General features: G+C 45.5%; 1 protein-coding gene across 4 annotated transcripts in view; it reads left to right on the forward strand.

Annotated features, from left to right (window-relative positions):
• Nucleotides 1-24,456, forward strand: part of ARFGEF2 (ADP ribosylation factor guanine nucleotide exchange factor 2) — an 83,574-nt gene that overhangs the window by 15,793 nt on the left and 43,325 nt on the right. For 3 of the 4 annotated variants that reach the window (XM_027977301.3, XM_042230248.2, XM_060397819.1), the window contains exons 4-13: nucleotides 6,599-6,745; nucleotides 7,734-7,913; nucleotides 8,270-8,501; nucleotides 13,875-13,943; nucleotides 15,763-15,914; nucleotides 18,569-18,699; nucleotides 19,883-20,117; nucleotides 21,260-21,359; nucleotides 22,067-22,206; nucleotides 23,551-23,659. In XM_027977301.3, the coding sequence (XP_027833102.2) occupies nucleotides 6,599-6,745; nucleotides 7,734-7,913; nucleotides 8,270-8,501; nucleotides 13,875-13,943; nucleotides 15,763-15,914; nucleotides 18,569-18,699; nucleotides 19,883-20,117; nucleotides 21,260-21,359; nucleotides 22,067-22,206; nucleotides 23,551-23,659 (1,495 nt within the window). Of the gene's footprint in view, nucleotides 1-5,588; nucleotides 5,708-6,598; nucleotides 6,746-7,733; nucleotides 7,914-8,269; nucleotides 8,502-13,874; nucleotides 13,944-15,762; nucleotides 15,915-18,568; nucleotides 18,700-19,882; nucleotides 20,118-21,259; nucleotides 21,360-22,066; nucleotides 22,207-23,550; nucleotides 23,660-24,456 lie in introns of all 4 variants that reach the window. The other variant, XM_042230247.2, reaches the window with a different exon arrangement.

The raw sequence follows: 24,456 nt of genomic DNA on the forward strand, positions 1-24,456 counted from the left end.
AAGAATGTGAATACCATGGCACTAAAGAGATCACAGAAAAGTCACTGCTTACAGTAGGAAAGCTGAAACAAGACGGCAAAGCAGCTCCTTGTTTGACCTCAGTTGGGAACTTGACCATCAAGTGATTCAAATTTTTCTTTGCACTGTGGGTGTCCACAAATGACCATATTAGTATCCCAAGTATTGATTTGGAACTTACATTTTAGTAAATGGGAGCATTCACAAATGCAAATCTATGAATAATGAGATTGACTGTATTTAGGGCCACAAGTAGCCTTGTTATAAATTCCTTCTGACCGGTGAAGCAGCAGCCAGCCGTGCAGAAGTTAGGGTGACTTGGCTAGTGATGTGCAGGTAGTGAGGGACAGAAACAGCACTACAGCTCGGGCTTCTTAATTTTTGGTCCAGCATTCTTGAATTTTTCCTGAGGTCTACTCCTGAAGCTTTGGTTTCCCCAAGAAACATTTGTTTTTAACCCCAGTGGGAACCTACAGCAATGAAAAGAGGTAGGAAAATTTTTTAAAAATACAGTGGAGGGATACACAGTTTACCAGTACTTTCTAGAACAGGAATAGGGAATAGTTTCTGTATTGTGATTGCTTAGAAAAATTATCTGGAGCCTCATCTGGGTTTCTTGAGAAAGTGCCACACTTGATTGATTATGTCTGCTGAGACCCAGGACTGCCAAGTGGCGGTGGGCATGCCACCCTTCTGGCATCTCTAGTCTAATATTTACTCTATTAATCTCTCTTCTTTGCTATAGCTATTCTTAAAAATTGATGACAGTTTCTTCACAGAAGCAGCTCTTCCAAATGAAAAGCCATTTCTCATTCAATATAATTCTGTACAGATTGTCCTGTGTGAAGCGTGTCATCAGCCAAGAATTTTCAAATACCAGGCTCAAATCCTGCTTCTGGCCTAAAATATTTGTTGCTGTGAACGTTTTCTGAGGAAAATTTGGCTTAAGTTTAATTTTCATTGTTTTGTCCTCATGTTAAGGTTTAGTTTGGAAGCTGGTGCTGATGGTTAACATTATTGATGTACTAAACAACAGCTAACATCCTGAGTACTCAGCCTGTGCTCGGCCCTGTGCTGAGAGCTTTATCCCCATCATTGTGTTTAATCTTCCCAACAACTGTCTGAGCTTCTTACTCTCATCCTCATTTTTTAATTAATGAAACTGAGATTTAGAGAATAAAGTGTCCAGCTCTGCCAAGTTCCCTGAGCCAGGCGGTGATGGGATTGGGTGGGTGTCTAGGACTTGTTTACTCCAAGCCTGTGTTTTTAATCAGGGGTCCTTAAACTATCAGTTCAGTCAGTTCAATTGCTCAGTCGTGTCCGACTCTTTGCGACCCTATGGACTGCAGCAGCCAGGCCTCCCTGTCCATCACCAGCTCCCGGAGTTTGCTCAAACACCTGTCCATTGAGGTGGTGATGCAATCCAGCCATCTCATCCTCTGTTGTCCCCTTCCCCTCCTGTCTTCAATCTTTTCCAGCATCAGGGTCTTTCCCAGTGAGTCAGCTCTTCACATCAGGTGGCCAAAGTATTGGAGTTTCAGCTTCAGCATCAGTCTTTGCAGTGAATATTCAGAACTGATTTCCTTTAGGATGGACTGTCTGGATCTCCTTGAAGTCTAAGGGACTCTCAAGAGTCTTCTCCAACACCACAGTTAAAAAGCATCAATTCTTCGGCGCTCAGCCTTCCTTATTGTCCAATCTCACATCCGTATATCACTACTGGAAAAACCATAGCCTTGACTAGACAGACCTTTGTTGGCAAAGTAATGTCTCTGCTTTTTAGTATGCTGTCTAGGTTGGTCATAGCTTTTCTTCAAGGAGTAAGCGTCTTTTAATTTCATGGCTGCAGTCACCATCTGCAGTGATTTTGGAGCCCCCCAAAATAAAGTCTGTCACGGTTTCCATTGTTTCCCCATCTATTTGCCATGAAGTGATGGGACCAGACGCCATGATCTCAATTTTCTGAATGTTGAGTTTTAAGCCAACTTTTTCACTCTCCTCTTCCATCAAGAGGCTCTTTCTGCCGTAAGGGTGGTATCATCTGCGTATCTGAGGTTATTGATATTTCTCCCGGCAATCTTGATTCCAGCTTGTGCTTCATCCAGCCCAGCGTTCCTCATGATGTACTCTGCATGTAAGTTAAATAAGTAGGGTGATAATATACAGCCTTGACGTACTCCTTTCCTGATCTGGAACCAGTCTGTGCAAATCTGGCCTGCAGCCTGCTTTGGTGAATAAAGTTTTATTGGAACATAGCTGCCTTACTCTGTTTAGACTGATGTAGCAGAATAATACAGACAAGAGACATTTATTTTCCACAGTTTTCTGGGGGCTGGGGAGTCCATGATAAGGGCCAGCTGGTTGAGTTCCTAGTGAGCCCTCTTCCTGGTTTGTAGATGGCCAGGTTGTCACTGTGTCCTCAGGTGGCAGAGCAAGCCAGGAATCTGGTCTCTCCTTCTTGTTAATGTTTATTTGGCTGCACTGGGCCTGTTTCAGCATGCAGTGTCTTGGTTGTGTCATGTAGGAGCTTTGGTTGCAGCGTGCAGGCCCTCTAGTTGTGGTGCAAGGCTCCAGAGTGTGGGCTCAGTAGTTGCGACACACAAGCTAAGTTGCTCCACAGCACGTGGGATCTTAGTACCCCGACCACGGATCACACCTGTGTCCCCTGCATCACAAGGCGAATTCTTAACCTCTGGACCACCAGGAAAGTCCCTGGTCTCTTTTCATGGAGCATTAATCCCGTCGTGAGGACCCCACTCTCATGGCCTCATCCAGGTGTAATTACCTCCACAAGACCCTCCCTCTTGCTACCATCACATAGAGGGTTAGGACTTCAGGCGGGGAAGCACAAGCATTCAGTTCATGACAACAGCCGGGCGCTTTCGTTGGCTGCCCTCCATCTCCTGCAGCTGAGGTGAAGGGTTGGAATGGAGTTCACATGACCTGCAAAGCCTGATGTTTAGCAAGTGGTCCTCTGCAGAAACAGGCTGCCGGCCTCCACTCGTCACTGGTAGCCTGTACTTCTGGCCTCTTTAATTATCAATAGGCTGGGTTTTCCTAGAAATGGTCTTTTTTTCTGAAACTCAGTGTACATGTGAGTATGATTTCTGGTGGAAACATTGACGTCCTGCTTTGCTTCAGCAACTTGAGTTACAGTACCTGTCTTAATGCTTTTGGCATATGGTTAGCTCTCTTTTTTAGACTGGAAGTTTTCTGTGATGTGGTAGGTACACCAGGATTTCTTTCCTTAGTATACAAAATGTGTTGTCCTTTTTATGACGGTAAAAAGTGGCTAGGTGCTCCCTGGAATACTGAATGAAAAAAAAATGATTTCCTTTTGGGGTTTGTCCTTGCACAGCCTGTTCAGCTGGCTTTTCCTGGTGTGGGTGAGGTGACTTCTGCCTTGAGGTGGAGGGCCAGTGTCCCGGAGGAAAGGTTGGTTTGGTCAGGGTTGAGGCCAGCTGTGGTGCATCTATCTTGTGCCTGGACGTTTTAGGGCGTCCCTTTTTTAGCCTGGGAAGTTGAGCAGGTAGCAGAGATGCTTCCGGTTTGGTTTGTAAAAGCACAGAGCTCAGTGTTCCCTTTCCCTTGTTCTCGTGATAAAGATCATTTCCTTCAGCTCCTGGTCTCCACACGCTACCCTAAGGCCAGGACCCAGAGTGGGGAGAGCTAGTTCCGTCTTGCCTAAACTAGTGAGTGATCTCCAAGTTTTCCTGGGCATAGACCAACCACAGAAATTATTTTTGAGACTATTCTCTCACAGTATTTCTTCAATTATAAGATTATATACGTGTGCTACTGTTATCACAAAACCATACAAAAAGAGACCTTTAAAAGAGTAAGATAAAAAGTAGATAGAAATAGAGTTCTAATATTTTATTTCTACATAAAGCCGTGGGAAACCTGGTCTAAGCTACCTGGTTCATACCACAAACATTATCTTTTAGCTTTTATTTCTAAAAGACTTTGTATGTTTTAATGCTCATTTTAAAATCCATGTGTAATAATATAAGTTGTACATAACTACATTCTGTTAGAAATTTCTTTTAAAATAATCAGATATGGCTGAAGTTCCTTAGACCACAAGCCCCAGACCCAGTTGCCTGTTTTGATGTTTTAATTCTCTCTTTTTTTTTTTTAACATAAATGGTACCATTTATGATACCATTTTCCTATAGAGGACTGCATGGTAAATATTTAGGCTTTTTGCAGGTCATACAGTCCCCATTCCAACTCTTCGACTCAGCCATAGTAGCTGGAAATTATATCATAAAGCATTTATACTTTTACAGATTTTTCTGTGGCTTGCTTTTTACAACATTGGTTTTAATGTCTGTTAAAACACCCCATGCAAGTAGAGGGCATTCCTGATAAATGATATGCTACCATTTTATTTATTCCTCCCCCTGTTGAGACTTCCCAAGTGGCTCATCTGCCTGCTAGTGCTGAAGACACAGCAGATATGGGTTCAATCCCTGGATCAAGAAGATCCCCTGAAGAAGGATGTGGCAACCCACTGCAGTTTTCTTTTTCTTTTTTTTTTTTTTTAACTTTAAAATCTTTAATTCTTACATGCATTCCCAAACATGAACCCCCCTCCCACCTCCCTCCCCATAACATCTCTGTGGGTCATCCCCATGCCCACTGCAGTTTTCTTGCCGGGGAAATCCCATCGACAGAGGAGCCTGGCAGGTTACAGTCCATGGGGTCGCAAATGAGTCAGATATGACTTAGCAGCTAAACAACCACCACCACAGCACCGCCCTCACAGGAAGCCAGCCTGCGGAGCCGTGATGAGAGGGAATGACACAATGGGCATCTGGGCTTGTTCTTCAGGAACACTCTTGAGGGGCCTCCTTGGCAGCCAGGGACCCTGCACTGCACAGCACAGGGTGCATGTTGGATCCCTGGCCGGGAATGTGAGGTCCCACGTGGGATGCCGGGGCCAGAAATAAATAAAAACCACAGCCACGCTGGAGCACCTCCCTGCCTCCGTGTGGCGCGCCCCACTGTGTGCAGGCCTCTTCCTGCTCGCTTGGTCCAGCAGTGCCATACTTCTGCTCTCAGCCTCTCTCTCAACCAGTTTTTCTTCCTGTGTGTTGAACGGCAGTGCTTTCGAGGCTAATAATGAGGAAAAGCCATTGAGAAGTGGCATGAGGCCTCAGCAGGGGGCGTGTCTACGTGTCGCAGGGGTCAAGGCCCTGTGATCGCCTCTGGAGCTGTGTCACTCCGGGCAGGCAGATCAAGAACGTGACACACCAGAAACCAAAAGAATAAAGAACAGAGCAGCATCTGTCAGAGTCTTTACTAAGTTGCTGGAAGCAGAGGGTGCCTTAGAGTTCACGGACCCCAGAGGGCCTATCGCAGATGAGTGGTTCTTTTTATTTGGTCAGCCGTCAGGACAACCTGGATGACTTGGAGAAAAACATCGTTTCCTGGGCTCCACCCAACCAGCCGGGTCGAGGACGTCTGCGTTGAGGTCCAGGAGGCTGTTGCTGTCACAGGTCCCTCTCTGACTCTGAATATCAGCCTGGCTTTGAAACCATCCTGACCTTTGAGTTCCCTTCCAGTTCTCAGATCGTCCCTGACGAAATCCAGGTCAGGAGGGAGGAGGCCCATGTCCAAACTGATCTGTCACCTGACCCCGAGGGCACAGCCTGGACAGCCTCTTGTCTCTTCAGTGGCACAGGTGACATGCAGTTTGATAGTGTTGGTGCAGAATTCAGTGAGGATTTTTACTTCAATTTTTGGAATGAAAAACGCGCGGGCCCGAGTCACCATTCAGAAAGAAGGAAAGCCTGAGCCACAGTATGTCTTAGTCCTGCTCCTGCTCACAGCTGCTTAGTTCTCCCTGAGCTGGAGCAAAACTTATCATTAATTTTTAATGCATCTTGCCTTTTGCAGGGGCATGGGGGGAGGTTTTTTAACAGTTTGAGGTACAGTTCAGATGCCTGTAGCTCACCCGTCTGAGGTGTACAATTCCAGGACTTTCGTATGTTGATGGAGTTGTGCAGCCAGCCCCACAGTCTAGAGACCGTCTTTATCCTCCGAAAGAAGCGCCATATTTGCTCAGTCACTCCCTGTTTCCCCGGAATCCCCCAGCTCTAGGCAGTTGCTAACAACTTCTGTCTCTGTTATATATAGTTTTTAATTTCTCCTTTTTTTTTTTTTTTTAATTTATCTGGCTGTGCCGGGTCTTAGTTGCAGCGTATGGGACCTAGTTCCCCAAGCAGGGATCAAACCCAGGCCCCCTGCTACATTAGGAGCCAAGAGTGTTAGCCCCAGACCCCCAGGGAAGTCCCTAACTCCTCCATCTTTCACAGAAGTGGTTGTGCACTGAGGGCCATTCTGCACATGCCTTTTCCCCCAGCCACTCAGCGTTGTGGGCTCTTCTGCCATCAGGAGTCAGGCTGGGTGCTGTGCTTTTGGCGTGACCATGCCCCCCACACCCAGGGGGAGCAGAGGGATCTCTGGGAAACGGAAGTTAGAGGCCAAGCCCACCACCTGCCTCTTAACCTCTGTGGATGGGCTCAGCCTTGGCCAGGCAGAAACTCCTCATGTCTGTGCTTTCTGTGTTTAGAAACTCATCGCTTATGGTCACATCACTGGCAACGCCCCTGACAGTGGCGCCCCCGGCAAGCGGTTGATTGACAGGATCGTGGAAACCATTTGCAACTGTTTTCAAGGCCCTCAGACCGATGAAGGCGTTCAGTTACAAATCATTAAGGTATTTCTGTCTGTCTGCCTAGTCTAGATTTTAAATGAGAAAACTCATCCCCTCTGGGAATTTTAATTTCTAATTTACCATGTGTTAGTTGTCTCAGGAGGCACTGAGCTAGAGCAAAAATATGTAAGCATCACTTAGATCTTTTGTTAAGTGTCAGAACTGATTAGCGTGGACCAAAACAGAAGAGCAGAAACAGGTGTGTTTTCAAAGTAAATAGTTCCACTAATAATCACATAAATTGCTTGTGAATTAGATTGACTTGAAATCCTCTACTGTCTCCCCTTGAATTTCTGGATTCCCGGACTGCCATTTCTCAGCAGGTCCTGTGTCGATACTTTTATCACCGGTTTGCCCCCATCCCTTTATTCTCCCTTCCCATCATCCTGTTCCATTTCTGCTGCCAGGAATGGTTTGGCATGGGATGGTCCCATCTGCTTGTCAGAACCAGTCAGGATAGATGTGGTCAACGTTTCAAATCCTAAGTCCTGGACATGTTAGCTTTGTGAGGGATGGCTCTGTGCTAGCTGCACCTTACTTAAAGCTCCCTTGAAAATCCACCAGGGAACTGGGAAGCTGATCTCCCACCCCACCCCACCCTACACCTCCATCAAAACATGTATATTTTGTGATCAACGTATGTGAGATCAGGTTGGAGCATTTTCCCTCCTGAGAGAAGTGTCTGGTTTTTTTTTTGCTTTTGAAAAAGTAAGCTGGTAGAGAGCATACTTCACAACACAGCTCAGTTACTTTACATAACTTGGGTTCTATGGAGTTGTAAGTGTGTTTAAACTTTTTTGAACTTGGAGCAGCAGGGACTTGGCTCTTGGTACTAATCATCCAGTTTAGCTCACAGAGCCATCTTCTTAAACCAAACCAAATAAAAACAAAGGCAAACCTTTGGTTTTTCCAATTCCAATAGAAGAGTTGGACTCTGAGAGGATGGGCAGTGGGCACTCCCGAAGATGAGGGTTTTGGATTTTTGTTTCAGGCTCTTCTCACTGCGGTCACATCCCCGCACATTGAAATTCACGAGGGCACCATCCTGCAGACGGTCAGGACATGTTACAATATCTATTTGGCCAGCAAAAATCTCATCAATCAAACCACCGCCAAGGCTACCCTCACTCAGATGCTGAACGTCATTTTCACCCGCATGGAAAACCAAGTGGTGAGTGGTAGCAGTTACCAGCTTCTGTGAGTGGGACACCATCCCATGCTGTGAAGTCTTTCCTGTGTGGCCTCGGTGCCTGGTGAAGAGCCTTTGCATCTTGTAATTAATCCCTTCTTCCTCTGAATTCTCTGCACTCTGTTTTTGTCCTTGCTTTAAAAAGCACAGAGAGAATCTCGATGGGTTTTGAAATTTGCATTCCAGATTTGGTGTGAGTTTGTTGAAGGAATTGATTTCCTTTTTTAAATTCTGTCCTTCTGTTTGGATATTCTTTATGCAACAGGCTGGCTTTTCTTCTGTTCCTTATCAAAACGCTGGATCCATTTAGATTGAATCCCTTTTTCATCACCTTTCAGTTGCAGGAGGCCAGAGAATTGGAAAAACCAATCCATTCGAAACCACAGTCCCCTGTGATCCAAGCTGCAGCAGTGTCCCCAAAGTTCAATCGTTTGAAGCAGAGCCAGGCACAGAGCAAACCAACAACTCCTGAAAAGACAGATCTAACCAATGGCGAGCATGCCAGGAGTGGGTCCTCGGTGATCACAGAGAACGGACACGCCACCAGAGAGAGAGGCCCGTCGCTCTCAGGTACAGCCCCTGTGCTTCCCTGTCCCCCAGTGACTGGGCCGTCTTGCATCCAAGGGGCCGGTGAAGGAGCTGTCTGGTGTCATGACAGGAAACCTCCAGTATCTCTTCTATTTCTGGGCCTCCCCCTTGACTTCCCCTTTGATTTTCTCTTATGAAGCACAGCCCAGGAGGCCGAGTGTCTCAGATCCTGTTGTCAGTTATGAGTGTTTTGGTTGTGTTGTGTTTTTTTTTTTGGTGGGGGGGTTGTTCTTGGAATATATCTAGCTACTGCTGTTTGATGTCAATTGTAGTGCCATGGGTTCACTGTAGAGTGCTTGTGTCCCAGGAGGTAATCGTTTGGGTGGTTGAGCCTTTAATGTCTGTTTCATCTCCCAGAAGAGGACACAGACATCATTTGTCACTTATACACAGGCTATCTGTGCTCTGCCCACTTACGGGCAGTTAATCACTATTTATGGACATCTTCGAAGGGAGCCAGAAGGTGGGTGGGTGGGTTCATAGAGAAATAGGCACACAGACAGCTCTGTCTTCTTCTGAGACCAAGTACACTACTACTTGGTTCTGCTTGCTTTTTTAAATGAAAGATCTTCTGCACCCGATGATAGTCTTGAAGTAAATAAAACATTAGGTGTGAAAGTTTTGAATTGGGTTGTCACGTAAGATTATTTTTTAATATTTACCTCTCTTTCACTGTGCAATTTGTGCAAACAAAATTCTAAATTCATATATTTTTCAAGAACATACCTTATTCCCAAGTGATTTCTGCCAAATAATTTTTCACTCTAGCTGATGGTGCTACAACGAAGTATCTGACCCACCTTCATAATTGGCCTCATATCTTCTTCTGCCCCGTTATTGGCAGTGAGGTCTGTTGGTGGTATGTTGGCTACCCAGAACCCATACTTCAGCAGTTTTTGTTCATCTGTAATTTACCAGAGCTTGGCACGGGTAGGAAGAGACCAAGTGTTGTTTCTGGAATGTTGTTCTAGATCAGTTCACCCAAGGCAAGGATCAAAGGAAAAGCTGCCACAGGGAATCAAACGTGTCTTGGGTGCGCACTGTTGGCTGCCCAGTGTCACGTGTCTTGGAAGGTGTTCAGGAAGTCCTGACCCACCTTCTGTATCGGTTTTCATCTTTGCTTTATTAACTCTCAGAGCAAAGAGCAGGCAGGTTTTTACTGGAACCTTTATCAGACTGTGGCCAATCAACAAATATTAATATTTAAACACACTGTAGTGAGTGTAACTGTGCAGATGGAAAAGCAGGTCTTCCTGAGCTGCATGAAAGTGCTTCCACTGCAGCCCATTTTCCGCTCAGCAGCCAACATGATCTTTTAAAAGCATGGATTAGATCAGGACCTCCCTCTGCTTCAACCCCTCTGGTAATTTCCCATCCTGTCCCATTCATAATGACGTCTGTGCCTGCCCCATCTCCACGATGTCCAAGGCCCTGTGTGTCCTGCCTCCTCCCACCTCCCTGTACCTTCCTTCGCTTCCTTTCCGCTTGTTTGTTATAGGATGTGCAGGTGGTGTTTCTGGTTCTTGAAAATGCAGTGCTTGCTCTTGGTACCTCGGCACCTACTGTCCCTTACCCCGCCTTTGTCTTCAGGCTTCATTTCTAACTGATCCCGTCTCTGAAGCTCCCCATCACTCTGTCCCATCACCCTCTCTTATTTTCCTCATGGCACTGATCACTACTTCAAATCACTGAAGAGTTTGTGTTCACTTGTTCCTGGTCTAAGGCATCAGCCACCCCATTCACCACAATATTCCCAACACCTGGTTTGGTGCCCAGTACATATAGTCAGTAAATACCTTTTTTACTGAATGAATGGAGTGTGGGGGGGATTTGATTTCTAGAATATGGTTTTACAGAAACCCAGGAACCTAAAATTCTGCTCTAACACAGAAAGCTTTACACTTAGCATATTGCTGTGGATTGTGTTGCCACAAGGTGTAATACACCCCATGAGGCTGCTCCCAAGATCATGGTCATCAGAGTGCCTCTGGGAATCAGACCACAAACCTGCAAGTGGTAGATCAGAGTGGAGGTGCCGCATCGCCCTTAAAAGGGACAGGCAGGCCTCCACTTGTCCAGATGTGGCTCTAAAGAAAGAACGCGTCCTTCAGGAGAACCGGATGAGGCACCTGGGAGGAAGGGCAGCCTGAGAGGCAGATGGCAGAGGTGCTGGCCGACAGACACAGCGCCCTGGGCTGGAGTCCAGGCTGCTGAGGCCCCCAGGGGCTCCAGTGCCTCTGTGACCAAGATGACCTGTCCAGCTCTCCTCTTGGTTCCCTCCCATAGACTGGCCATCAGGGAGGCCCCGCTGCCCCGAGCTGGTCACTGTGCCAGGCGTGGTCCTTGCTCCCTGGGCACTCCACATACGTTGTCCTGCTTCACTGCGAGCCCTCCCGGGCCTTCCTGAGATAAGGTGCCTCCTAGCGGAATCTGTGCGGATGACAGCTCACCAACAGACCAGAGGATCTTCCTCCACTTGGCAGATTTTCATCCCAGGTTGATAAAACTGATCATCTGTCAGTCTTATCAGCCCGTGCAAGAAGTGGATTGTATTGCTCTTTGTAAATTCACAAAATGAGATCTTTGAGCCTGCAACATGCTAGCTTCTGTGAACCTTAGGGCATGGCCAACAGGGTTCCCTGGGGACCTCACCCCATTTGTCCATTCACAGCCCAAAGACCCAACTATTCTTGTCAGTTTTTTAAAAATACAGGTTTATTGAAATTCAGTTCTGTAAATTCACCTGTTTAAAATGTACAGTTCAGTTCTTTGTAGTATGTTGCCACAGTTGAGCAACAATCACCGCAACAGTTTTAGAGCATTTTTATCACACCCAGAAGAAACGCTGTACCCAAGAGTAGTCACTTCCCATTTTCTTTTTATTTTTAAGATTCTTACTTTTTAACTCCCAGCATTAGACTTAAGCATTTACACACATGTACAGCTAATATGTAGTATTGTAGGTATACAGTTACCAGTGTGCTCACAGATGTCTTCGCTCACTCTTTTTGTCTTGCATCCCATTCATTAAGGGAAAAACAGCCCAACAACTTACCAAGCCTGCAGCTCCTCTGATGAAACGTATTCATCGGGCTGCTAATTCTTGGGTGTTCACTGTGTACAGGGGACTTTGGAATGTTTAGTAGAGATTAGACCCTGTCATCACAATTCTGTTAAATCATAGCATCAGAGAGTGTTGGAACTAGAAAGGAACTTAGAAATACCTAGACATGTGAGACACGTGTTTACCAAAGCATGATCTAGATGAGGTGATTTTAGATGGCTCATAGGTGAATGGTTTTTATTTTAATAGTTATACATTTGTTCTAACATGCATTAACAAAGTGTGATTAGTATTTGAAACCTTTGTTTTGTGAATATTAATTATTGCTTACAGTGAGTTAAAGATCACTGTTTATATATATATATATACACGTAATGTAATAAGTGGTGCATGAAATGGCAAAAATTATGAAGGTTGTGTGTGTTGTAGCCCCGTGTTCCGGGAAACAAGCTCACTCAGAAGGACAGTGCAGATAGTGGAGTGCAGTTGATTACACCGGCCGGCCCAAGGCAGAGTCTCCTCTTAGCCAAGGACCCTGACCAACATTTGTGAAAACCTTATATACCCTAAGTGTATAAGGTTCTCTGAAACTAGTCTGAACAAAGGAAAAAGAAAGATACAATCTTAGTTAACCCATGATTCATATGCCTTAAGCCTAGGTAGTTAACAGTGGACAGCCTAGGTAGTTAACAGTGGACAGTTATCAATAGGCTTGTGGTCATACCCCAGTAAGCATAATAGAATGTATGATTCTATTTGGTTACACAGATAATTAGGGTATTCTTTCAGGTGATGGAGAGCCCTGGGGCTCTTCCTTCTGGGGACCTGGTTTTCCTGTTGGTATGTCGTTTCCACAGATTCTGGGCGTATAGCTCAAAGTCCACAGTCCAGCCCAAGATGGAGTCCTGCTTTCAAAATAGAGCCTGTTCTGTTTCCTTCTTCATAGGTAACACTGATCTAGACTGAATCGTCTTATTTAGATGAAGAAACCTTCTAAACCTTTAGAAGATTTTGCCTGTGACTGAGGGCTTTCCTAACCTCCATTCAAGTTCTTTTTGCCCTCTAAGGAGAACATTTGTTGTTGTTTACTCGCTAAGTTGTATCTGACTCTTTTGCAACCCTGTGGACTATAGCCCACCAGGCTCCTCTGTCCACAGGATTGCCCAAGAAAGAATACTGGAGTAGACTGCCATTTCCTTCTCCAGGGATTTCCCTGACCCAAGGCTCTAACTCCTGTCTTCTGCATTGAAAACCAGATTTATCAGCCCCATAAATTTAGTGCTTTCCAGTGTACAGGCTGGTGCACGAGTCTGGGCTCACTGAGATCATTCCTTTGATGTGTATCTCGGCTCTCTGGCTCCAGTCTCCTGTGTCCTGTGTTCCTATCCTGCGTCCCCTCAGGGTGCACCCACTGGAGGGGGTGGCTGAGGGCTCCAGGACCTTTGTCTCCATCCTGAGCTCCCTCCGGGCCTGCCACAGGGGGCGTCTGGAGTGGTTTCAAGGCTGCGGCATCCTTTGTTCACTGATCTGATGTGTGGGGCGGCATTTTTCTTTCCCTTGGTTTAAGTGCCCAATGGAAATGAAAACACTTCCCTGTTGCTTCTCCAGGATCAAAAGCAGAAAATCGTGGCCTGATTGGCCACGTTGTTAAAAGAAGAATTTAAAGGATTATTTTGGTTTTCTTGAACATGATGGCCCTTAATATTTACTTCCAAAAGACTAGTCGAGTGCTTGTTTACTCGCTCTCCCAGAACTAGTTTTCTACCAAAACAACTGGTAGCGAGCCTTCTCCACTTAAACAGTTACCATCTTATAAAATAAGTCCATTTAGAATGTAGCAAGTTCCCAACTATCACGTGAGAAATCTCATGCTAAGTTCTGGGTTTACACTGTGGGAAAGAGAAGCAGCCAGAGGCACACCATTTACCAAAGCTCTGGGTATACGAGGTGAAGGGGCAAGATGACGCTTCTCCTTTTGTTCTGTCAGAAACCATAGCTGGATAATATCCAGCTGCTGCCTGCAGCCCGGGGTGGTGGAGGGGCCCCTGGCCGGCAACTGTGACTCAGGAAGGAAGAGTGTCTAAGACTGTGGGGTCTTAGAATTCCACTGCTGCCCCCAAGTTTCCACATTTCCTGGGACATGGTCAGATTTGGCTTTGGAGAGGGCTTATTTGCACTCTTGCTTTGGACTGTAACTCTGGAGAACACTGACTTAACCTCCACCTTACTTCACTTTCCTTGGAAATACCCACATATATATGCTTGCGTTTGTGTATTTGGTGTGTGTGTAGGGACTGAAGACGGAGCCCAGGAGGTGGTAAAGGAGATCTTAGAAGATGTGGTTACGTCTGCAGTTAAAGGTGAGAACCAAGCACCCAGCCTCCCCTCCTCCTCGCTCCTCCACTCAGGTCCCCAGCCAGGTGTGTTAGTGGTAGAGTGCACCGCCGCCACCGCCTCCTGCACGCTCACGGAAACCGAGTCTGCCCATCTTTAATATGGAGTTTGGAAGTCACTTGTGACTCGCGATGGGGTCCATTCTCCCTTGGGTTGGGTTCAGGATGCTCAGTCTGACAGTGTAGAGTTGGGTGTGCCACTGCAGAGATCCATGCCCAGTAGAGCCAGGTTTCCCAGGAGTGGGCAGGGAGCCCTGAGGCAGTGAAGTTTCTGGGCTAGACATCAGTGTGTCCAGGGGACAGTCCCCACGTCAGCAGGTGTCAGATGCCCAGAGAAGCTCTGTTAGTTTTGTTCGACTTCATTCATAACTACCCCAGTTTTAGGTGTGGTTTCAGGGGAATTAACCTTGTATAGCTCAGAATGACTGTTAGATGATTTTTCCTTTTGTTTTTACTCCCAATTCTCAGGTCAGTGGTTATGTGCTGAACACTGAACTTCGGGGTCAATAAACCATTAATGAGTTGAGAAGTCAATAAATTAGTGGTTTGTAATCCGTCTTTTTAAATGGGAGACAATAAAACAAAAATAGGTACAAACTGAATGTCTCCCTTGTAGTAGTGTTAAGCACTGTTCCATGAAACATGTTTCAGTGATTTATCTTTGTGCACACATGTATACCAGGTCCTGACTTTTAAAATGTATCTCTTAACGAGTGAGCATCAAGGTCAAAGAGTTTTGACCGACTGCTCAAAGCCCTGTCCTTTTGTTAATTTAAGGTACCCCCAAGCTATAGTCATAGATTTCATTGTTGGTTTAACTCTTTGTAAAAGGGTATTTAAAAATAAAGTGATTTTATTTCATACCTTCAGATTTTTCTTTCCTGGGGCCAGTACATGAGTATATGAAGTCCTCACATGGTGAACCTTGTCTATCTCACTCATACTGTCTCCTCCAGCCCCTACCCTAGAGCTTGGCATATAGTAGGCACCTGATAAATATTTGTTGAATATGTTTCAGAAACCATTTTTGAAGATTGTGCTACTGAGTTGTTTGGTGTCCCTTAAATAAATTAATATAGCAACCCACATGGTAAATTTCTCACAGAGTTCACCTGTTCTGCTAGTCATCAGATATGCTTTCTTTCATGAAATGATGGAATCCATTTAATTCTTTGTCTTTTCCTTTTCCACATGGCTGCCAGGAAGCTCAGATCTCCTTTTTTTCCCCCTCCTGTGACTAAGGTTTTCTATCATAGCTATCAGCCTCTTCATTTACGTGACTCTTGTTCTCTAACCCCTACATTAGTAACGCTTTCTGTGCATTTCTGTTTAGCTGCTTCTAATTATCTTCAGAAGTAGGTAGGGGTGAACAGGGCTGCTATATTGCACATTTCTGGAGGTACCATTGACCCAGACTACAGTATAAAGTAACCTGGGAGTGGGGCTGTGGGTAACAGACACAGAAAGCCAGAAAGGGAAAAAACAGTAGCTTGGAGGTTATGTGAATAACTTCCTGGGACGTCTCTGTTTAAGACAACGTGCTCCTAATGCAGGAGGTGCAGGTTCGATCCCTGGTCAGGGAGCCAAAGTCCCACATGCCTCATGGCCAGAAAACCAAAACATAAAACAGAAGTAATGTTGTAATGAATTCAATAAAGACTTTAAAAATGGTCCACACCAAAAAAAAAAAACAAAACACTTAAAAACCCCAAAACTTCTTCTTGGTGTCAGGCCATCTTTTAGGGTAAGTACTGACTTGATGATGACTTTTGCATTGTGTTTTAAGAAGCAGCACAAAAGCACGGGCTGACGGAGCCCGAGAGGGTCCTGAGTGAACTGGAGTGCCAGGAACGTGCTGTCCCCCCTGCAGCTGATGAAAACTCCCAGACCAACGGGATAGCGGACGACAGGCAGTCCTTGTCATCAGCAGATAACCTGGTGCGTTGGTGATCTTCCCATCAGACTCCTTCTGATGTTTACTTTATCTGTAAGATGCAGAATTATATCTCTGTCAGAAGAAGCCAGTGAGAACCAGCAAGCCCTGTTCAGTTATTTAGTCATACCATCCTGGCCTGATATTCTATGTGTTCTTGAAACATGCTTGGTAATGCTGGTGGTATGTAATGTTGTTAAACCCTATTTATTCAGAACTTTTAAAAACTTAACATTTCTTGCCATTTTTCTCAAAATGGTATACATTGACTACAGAAAGAATAAGGGAAATACAGAGAAAGAAAAATAAGGAAGTAGAAGTCATCCATAATGTAACCCAGAGATAACATTTGTTAAGGTTTTACTTACACCGTAGATTTTTCTCTCCCTCCCTTGTTCAAACCACTTAAATGTAATAACATGATATGCATGCTGTTTTGTAACCCGCTCTTTAGATTTAAGGTACATTATGAACATCTTTCAGGCACCCTTAAGTGTGTCTGCTACATTATTTTTTTAGGTAGCTTTGTTGTTCTATTGAAAATGCTATGTATAAACATTCAAAACAGGAAGAAATATGATCTGAACTTGCTTCCTGAACTCACTCAGTCTCTCCTTCTCCTTTGTGTCCCAACTGTTCAAATGATCACACACACACACAGGAGCCTTTTTATGTATTTCTTTTTCCTATTCATCACCCTGTTTCATGGAATTTTAGTTACTGATAGATACCTGTTTATGTACTGTATGTTTATCCACTTTATGCATAGAAATAATAAGATTTTCTCTACAACTATTCCCTACTCCACCCCACCCTGACAGTTGCCCCTGTCTCAGTCTGTTTCGGCTGCTTTAATAGAATACTGTATGCTGCTGCTGTTGCTGCTGCTAAGTCGCTTCAGTCGTGACCGACTGTGCCACCCCATAGACGCCAGCCCACCAGGCTCCTCCGTCCATGGGATTCTCCAGGCAAGAGCACTGGAGTGGGGTGCCATTGCCTTCTCTAGAATACTGTATACTGGATGCCTTATAAACAACAGAAAAGTGTTTCTCACAGTTCTGGAGGCTAGGAAGTCCAAGGTCAAAGTATTAACAGTTTCACTGTCTGGTGAGAGCCTGTTTGTTTCCTGGTCCATGGACAGCCGTCTTCTTACTCTGTCCTGGCAGAAGGGGCAAGGGAGCTCTCTGAGGCCTGTTTAACAAGAGCAGTAATCCCATCCATGAAGGCTCCGCCTCACTGCCAAAGGCCCCATCTCCAAATTCCGTCACATTAGGGATTAGGTTTCTATATAAGAAATTCAGTGAGGGGCTCACAGACATCCAGACTATAGCAGTCCCCTTGGGGTTCTGTCATCCCCATTAAGGCACTGGTGGGGGATGATCTGGGAGATTGGGATTGATGTATATACACTATTGATATATGTATAAAATTAGACAACAGTGAGAACCTGCTGTATAGCGCAGTGCTCTGTGGTGACCTAAATGGGAAGGGAATCCAAGAAAGAGGGGATGTATGTATACGTATAGCTGGTTCACTTTGCTGTACAGTAGAAGCTAACACAACCCTGTAAAGCAACTGTGCTCCAATAAAAAAATATTTTTTTTAATGAATGTACATATATAGGGATGTGTATAAATTCACACGCGGTATCTGTGTCACATATTAGACTGCAACTTGCTTTGTTCCCTCAACACTTTTTTGGACATCTTTTCACATCAGTAGTACGTATATGTCTAACTAATTTTTTAATGGCCATGTGAAATTCTATCATGGATTACCATAATCTATTTAACCAGTTCCCTATTAGGTTTTTGGATTATTTCAGTTTAATCACAGGAGACAGTTCTACAGTGAACATCCTTGTAGATAGATCTTACTCTTTTGTGACCCCGTGGACTGTAGCCAGGCTCCTCTGTCCCTGGGATTTCCCAGACAAGAACACTGGAGTGGACTGCCATTTCCTTCTCCAGGGGACCTTCCCGACCCAGGGATGGAATCCACGTCTGCTGCATTGGCAGGCAGATTCTTTATTACTGAGTTACCTGGGAAACCCAACAGTGTTCTTAGAAATATCTTTTTTACCCAAACTAATATAATTATCTATATTTGTTTTGGGTTTTTTATGATTTAATCTTTGCTCAAAGGCAATGGCACCCCACTCCAGTACTCTTGCCTGGAAAATCCCATGGGTGGAGGAGCCTGGTAGGCGGCAGTCCATGGGGTTGCTAAGAATCAGACAGGACTGAGCGACTTCACTTTCACTTTTCACTTTCATTCATTGGAGAAGGAAATGGCAACCCCCTCCAGTGTTCTTGCCTGGAGAATCCCAGGGACGGGGGAGCCTGGTGGGCTGCCGTCTATGGGGCCACACAGAGTCGGACACGACTGAAGCGACTCAGCAGCAGCAGCAGCAGCAACATTTACATTTTAAACCGCTCACACCCACTTTTTGAAGGACTTGGAAGGAAGTTTTAGAATTGCTGTGACAACTCCCCCAGAAGCTCCTGTTTTGACATATTGTTTCCTCCCCCACATCCTTCACCTCCCCCAATGAGTAAATAATTTACATTTTCGTGAGATAATTACATTTCTTATTTTTGAAAAGAGTCATCCTTTTGTTTGGACCCTTTGATTTTTCTCATCTTTGTTCTGATCTTAGGAGTCGGATGCTCAGGGACACCCAGTGGCCGCCAGGTTCTCCCACGTTCTGCAGAAGGATGCCTTCCTGGTGTTTCGCTCCTTGTGCAAGCTGTCCATGAAACCCCTTGGCGAAGGCCCTCCGGATCCAAAGTGAGCTGACAGCAGTTCTTGGCCGTCTATAACCCTAATGATCCAGGAGGGTCTTAGGGGCTCCAAGAAACCCCACTGCCTTGTCCCCTTGTTGGTGTAAATGCAGGAATTTACAGGACGGTTTTACAGTGTGTTCAGGCTCATGAAGGTCCCACAGTCCTCTCATCATAGATTGTGTGCCCACCAACCAAGATTATTGGGCCCAGTTTTGCTTTCCTTGGTTTATATACTAAAAACAATCGTTCAGTTGAAAATTCACCCTCTTTCTCCTGACTGATGAATTTAATCATCTGAAGGTGAGAGTCCCCCACCTGGATGCATAGAGAACCTCAGTTTCTTGCCCTGAATGGAAACTTCTGTTTTCATGGATACAGATTTATGCCCCAGATTCAACCCAGAGAAGCCAGACCTTTAGAGTGAAGGATGTACCACAGGGAAGGTGGTGCTGTGGGGTGTCAAAGCAGAAGTTTTGGAGCCACGGGGAGCTGCCTTCAGCCCTGGCTCACCTGAGACCAACTGCATGGGCGTAAGAGCTACGGAACCTCATCTGGAAAATGGGAATATGGAAAATCAACCCACAGGATCATTTACCTAAAATGATAGAATGATATCCCGAGCACAGGGCCCAGTAGTTCACGGTGGTTTATAGTCACAGTTATTGTCATTATTACTAGTTGCTAATTACAGTCCTCTTCTGCTGAGAATATGATGACCATTAGGGAAAAGTCCCCTGAAGGATTCCCTTTCTTTCCATCCCTGTGGGCAGGGATGGGAGCCTGAGGCAGGTAGATGAAGAGCCCTGTTCTCATTGTCTCTAAACATAGAGCGGGACAGACAGTCTCACATGATGGATGTGAAGTAATTGGTTCTGTTAGATTAGTTGCAGAACCAGGTTTCCAGAATCGGTTTGCACTTATTTTGCTCCTGCTGTATTTTCTGCTTTATGAGTGGGAGAGAGAAACAACAGTTGGCAGCTCTCGTTCTCCCAGGGCCTGCGGGTTCTGAGACCCCGCCTCATGCCAGCTGCCCTCCCTCTCTTGACATTTTAGGTGCTGTTGCTGATTCTTGAGTCCCCAGCTTCTGAGAAAATCCTCACTGATAGAGGAGTGAGACCTTGTTGAGAAACATCCTTTCTGAAATGTTGACTCTCAGCGCTGCCCTTGTTCTCTGCCTCCTCTGCCAGGTCCCACGAGCTGCGTTCCAAGGTGGTCTCCCTGCAGCTCCTCCTGTCCGTGTTGCAGAACGCCGGCCCGGTCTTCAGGACTCACGAGATGTTCATCACCGCGATCAAGCAGTACCTCTGCGTGGCGTTGTCCAAGAACGGCGTCTCCTCAGTGCCTGATGTCTTTGAGCTCTCTCTCGCTATTTTTCTCACTCTTCTCTCAAACTTTAAACTGCACCTGAAGATGCAAATAGAGGTATGGACTCCAAGTTGACTGTTTGGGGGTTTTTTTTTTGAAGTTTGATGACGCTTTTATATGATGTGTTAAATACTGGTGGGAGCACAGTCTACTTGCTGGCACCCCAGAGAACTTTTTGAGCAAGAGAATTCCTTTTCATAAAAAGTTACTGCCCCCAAATCTTGCATATGTGTGTTCACTCATTTGTGTCTGACTCTTCGTGACCGCATGGACTGTAGCCCGCCAGGCTCCTCTGTCCATGGAATTTTCCAGGCAAGAATACTGGAGTAGGTTGCCATTTTCCTTCTCCAGGGGAACTACCCAACCCAGGGATCAAACCCATATTTCTTACATTGACAGGCAGATTCTTGACCACTGCACCACCTGGGAAGCCCCCAATCTTGTATACCTTTCATTATAACCAAAGGTTTAAATTGTGTGGTCTTTTGTTGGGCTCAATCCCCCAGACATGTTTGTTTAGCCTATAAATTGTTTGAAATAACTTGAATTAGTATCCAGACTGAGAAGTCAGGGACTTCCCTGGTGATTCAGTGGCTAAGACTCCGAGCTCCCAATGCAGGGGGCCTGGGTTCCATCCCTGGTCAGGGAACTAGATCCCATGTGCCATAACTAGAAGCTCGAATGCTGCAACGAAAGATCCCAAGTGCCACACTAAGTAAGACCTGAAGTAGCCAAAGAAATAAATATACATATTTTAAAAATCAGGAAACACGATTCTCCATATAAATCCATATTTCTGATTTCCTCTCAAAAACCCACAACTCCAATTCTGCCTTTCCACGTGGCAACTCTTGGCTTTTTCTCTGGAGCAACTGCGCACTCTGATGGGGCCGTGTTCACTGTGGTCCTGCCCTCCTCACTCTCCCACACACACTTGGGTTCCTGTGCTGGGCAGCCACCTGCACACACAGACACACAACTGGGCAGCCACCTGCACATACACAGACACCCCCACACCCCCCGGCCTCCCTCCACATATACACCCCCCTCCCCGGCCTCCTTCCACATACATCCCCCCTCCCCGGCCTCTCTCCCTGCTTTACTAATAGACTCTGCCTGCTTGTAAAGGCTTCAGGGGTTTTGAGCCCTAATTTAAGCTATTAATTGCTGTCCTCCTTTATCTTCTTCTTGTCATATAGGTCTTTTTCAAAGAGATTTTCCTGAACATTTTAGAAACATCAACAAGCTCTTTCGAGCACAGGTGGATGGTCATTCAGACCCTGACAAGGATCTGCGCAGGTACTATCTCCCAGAATGGGGCTCATCCTTTTGACTTACCCAGAAACACTTCTGAGGCTTTCGTTCTCCACAGTCCAGATGAAGACCTTGATCCCCTCCTTTTAATGTTGTAATGAAGTGCTGAGGAAACCATTCCCTTAAAGGCTGCTGCTCACCTAATGACAAGACTGTTTTGCCTGGGATTTTCTGACTGTAGCACAGAAAATCTCATGTCCTGGGAAACCTCCTAATCCTGAAAAACTGGGACACTTGTCACTGTCCACAAGCTGAACATGGTTTATAAGTCACAGAGTCCCAGGTCTGAGTGTCCTAACTCCTGACTGGGTGCTAAAGTAAATTTGCATTTCCCTTCACACCACCCAATAGTGTGATGATAAACTGAGCGTCTATTTGTCATCAAAGTAACCTCATCAGAGTTACACGGCTTTAAGAGTTGGATGAGGCAGTAGTTCTCCCTTTTTGACAAGGAGAGTAAGCTGTGAGAGTTTGAGTGAGCAGCCTGAGATTTCAGTGAGTGCCAGGGCAGGCCTAGGAGGGCCTCCTGCATTTCTAGTCCTTCCATCACACACTTCCTGAGTGAGTGTGTCCAGCCTGAGTTACTAATTCACTGGGAAAACTTTTTGACCAAGGAATCTCATTTAATAAGGAAACATAGCTGTTCTCTGTGTTCAGTCAGAATTTCTAACATCTGTGTGTTATTTTCCAAGATGCCCAGTGCGTTGTAGATATTTACGTCAACTACGACTGTGATTTAAATGCTGCTAACATTTTTGAGCGCCTCGTAAACGATTTATCCAAAATCGCTCAGGGAAGAAGTGGACACGAGCTGGGAATGACGCCTCTGCAGGTAAAACCACTGAGAACATTCATGTATGTTTACAGTTGGTTCACTTCAGTGCCCGTTTGTCAAGCGCTGCCATGTGCCAGGCGCTGTCCTTGGTGCTGGGGATGCAGCAGTTAACAGAACGCAGACGAACACACCCACGTGCACAGTTGCTGTGGTCCTGGCACTTAGAAGCAGACCGTGAAGAAGCGAGCTGCAGGGAGAATAAAGCAGGGACGATAGGGGTGTTGGAGGCGAGGGTGGGGCCATCAGTGTCCTCTCCCTCAGAAAGTGACGCTTGAGCTGAGACCTGTAGGGAGCCTGTTCACTCTGTCACCTTTCCATAGATGGCGTGAACACAGGATCCCAGGCTAGAGTAAAGGCAAAGGAGATTGCTTCTTTCTAGATCCCCTCACTGTTCCCTCCCTACAAAGACAATAGGGTTCTTAACCCGAGGTCTCTGAAGAAGTTGGTTGGAAGGTCTGTGAGCCACCTGTAATCACACGTAGAGTGTTGGTGGATATGGGCGTTTTCCTTCGACAAAGGTCTACAGTTGTTGGTAGATTGCCCAGGGGGATCCAGACCATCTTAGATGCTATTTTGAGTCTAAAATGTTTGCAGTTTTTAAAAGATGATTGGCAACTCACATTCACATTCAGCTTTTTAGTTGAGAACAGTGCTGCTTTTCTTTTTTTTAAATATTTATTTGTCTATTTGCACCAGGTCTGTACTTGAAGCATGCAGACTCTTTAGTCACGGCGTGTGGGATCTAGTTCCCTGACCAGGGATTGAACCCAGGTCCCCTGCCCTGGGAGCATGGAGTCTTAGCCACTGGACCACCAGGGAAGCCCCGAGAAGTGCTACTTTAAAAAAAGAAAAAAAAAGAAAGTATTTTTATTTACCTGCAGAGTAAGCCTTAAGATGGAATGCTTTTGTGGATGTTCAGGGGATGATGGTGTCCACGGTCATTCATCTGCTACATAAGATTCTTTTCTCTTTTTTCAGGGTCACTAGTTAAGACTCTCTCCCTTTTTTTTAAGTGTGTTTTAAGTGTTTGCTTGGTTGTTTTTTTAGTTTCTATAAGCAATGAATGAGAATTTCACTTTAAAAATCCAAATAATACTCTTCACTTTAGGAAAGTACACATCCCATATTTTTGCAGGTAGGGAGTTTGTAATGAATACCTTTAAAGATGATCATGGCTTTTGCAGTGAGCCCTCAGTGTTTACGTCACAGGTTCCCTCTTCCTTGGGTCAGTAACTCTAAGTGTCAGTGATTATCTTGTATCGTCACAGGTTCCCAGAGCCCTCCAGACATCTGCACTTAGTTTATCCGCTGAGTCTCTGTACTTGTCACCTTGTCCTTTAGGAGCTCAGTCTCAGGAAGAAAGGCCTGGAGTGCCTCGTGTCCATCCTCAAGTGCATGGTGGAGTGGAGCAAAGACCTGTATGTGAATCCCAACCATCAGACCAGCCTGGGTGAGAGACCCCTCAGCGCACACACTCACCTCCCACCTGCCACCACCCGCCGCTCACAATAGGCTGCCCACGACTTTTGGAAACAGCTATCCTGATATAGTTGTCTTGCTAAGTTGCTGCTAAGTCACTTCAGTTGTGTCCGACTCTACGACCCCATAGATGGCAGCCCACCAGGCTCCCCCGTCCCTGGGATTCTCCAGGCAAGAACACTGGAGTGGGTTGCCATTTCCTTCTCCAGTGCATGAAAGTGAAAAGTAAAGTGAAGTTGCTCAGTCGTGTCCAACTCTTAGCGACCCCATGGACTGTAGCCCACCAGGCTTCCTCCACCCATGGGATTTTCCAGGCAAGAGTACCAGAGTGGGTTGCCCATAGTTGTCTTAGAATTAGCAAAATACCTTAGTTTGGGAAATACCTGAAGTATTTTAAAGGTTCTGCTTTTTAATCCATCTGGAACTTGGGTGGGGTGGGGGGGGGGGGATGGTTGGAGATAGTGTGAATTGTGCTCTAACTTCATTTTTCCAAACAGAGAGCCATTTATTACAACTTCTTTTAGCAGTCTTTCTTTCCCTCACTGATTTGAAGTGCCACCTTGACGGTATATCACTTCTCCCTGTGTGCATAACTGTTTCTGAATTTTCTATTGTATTGATTTTCTGTTCCTCCACCAATCCCATGCTTTTCAAATGCCTAGAATTCTACAGTGAGTTCCAGTACCTGATAGGACAGGTTCTTTCTTGTGCATTTTTGCACTTTTATTCTTTCATGTGAATTTTAGCATTAGCTTATTTTCCACAAGC

Source organism: Ovis aries, chromosome 13 (genome assembly GCF_016772045.2).
Source record: "Ovis aries strain OAR_USU_Benz2616 breed Rambouillet chromosome 13, ARS-UI_Ramb_v3.0, whole genome shotgun sequence".
NCBI classification, from domain to species: domain Eukaryota; kingdom Metazoa; phylum Chordata; class Mammalia; order Artiodactyla; family Bovidae; genus Ovis; species Ovis aries.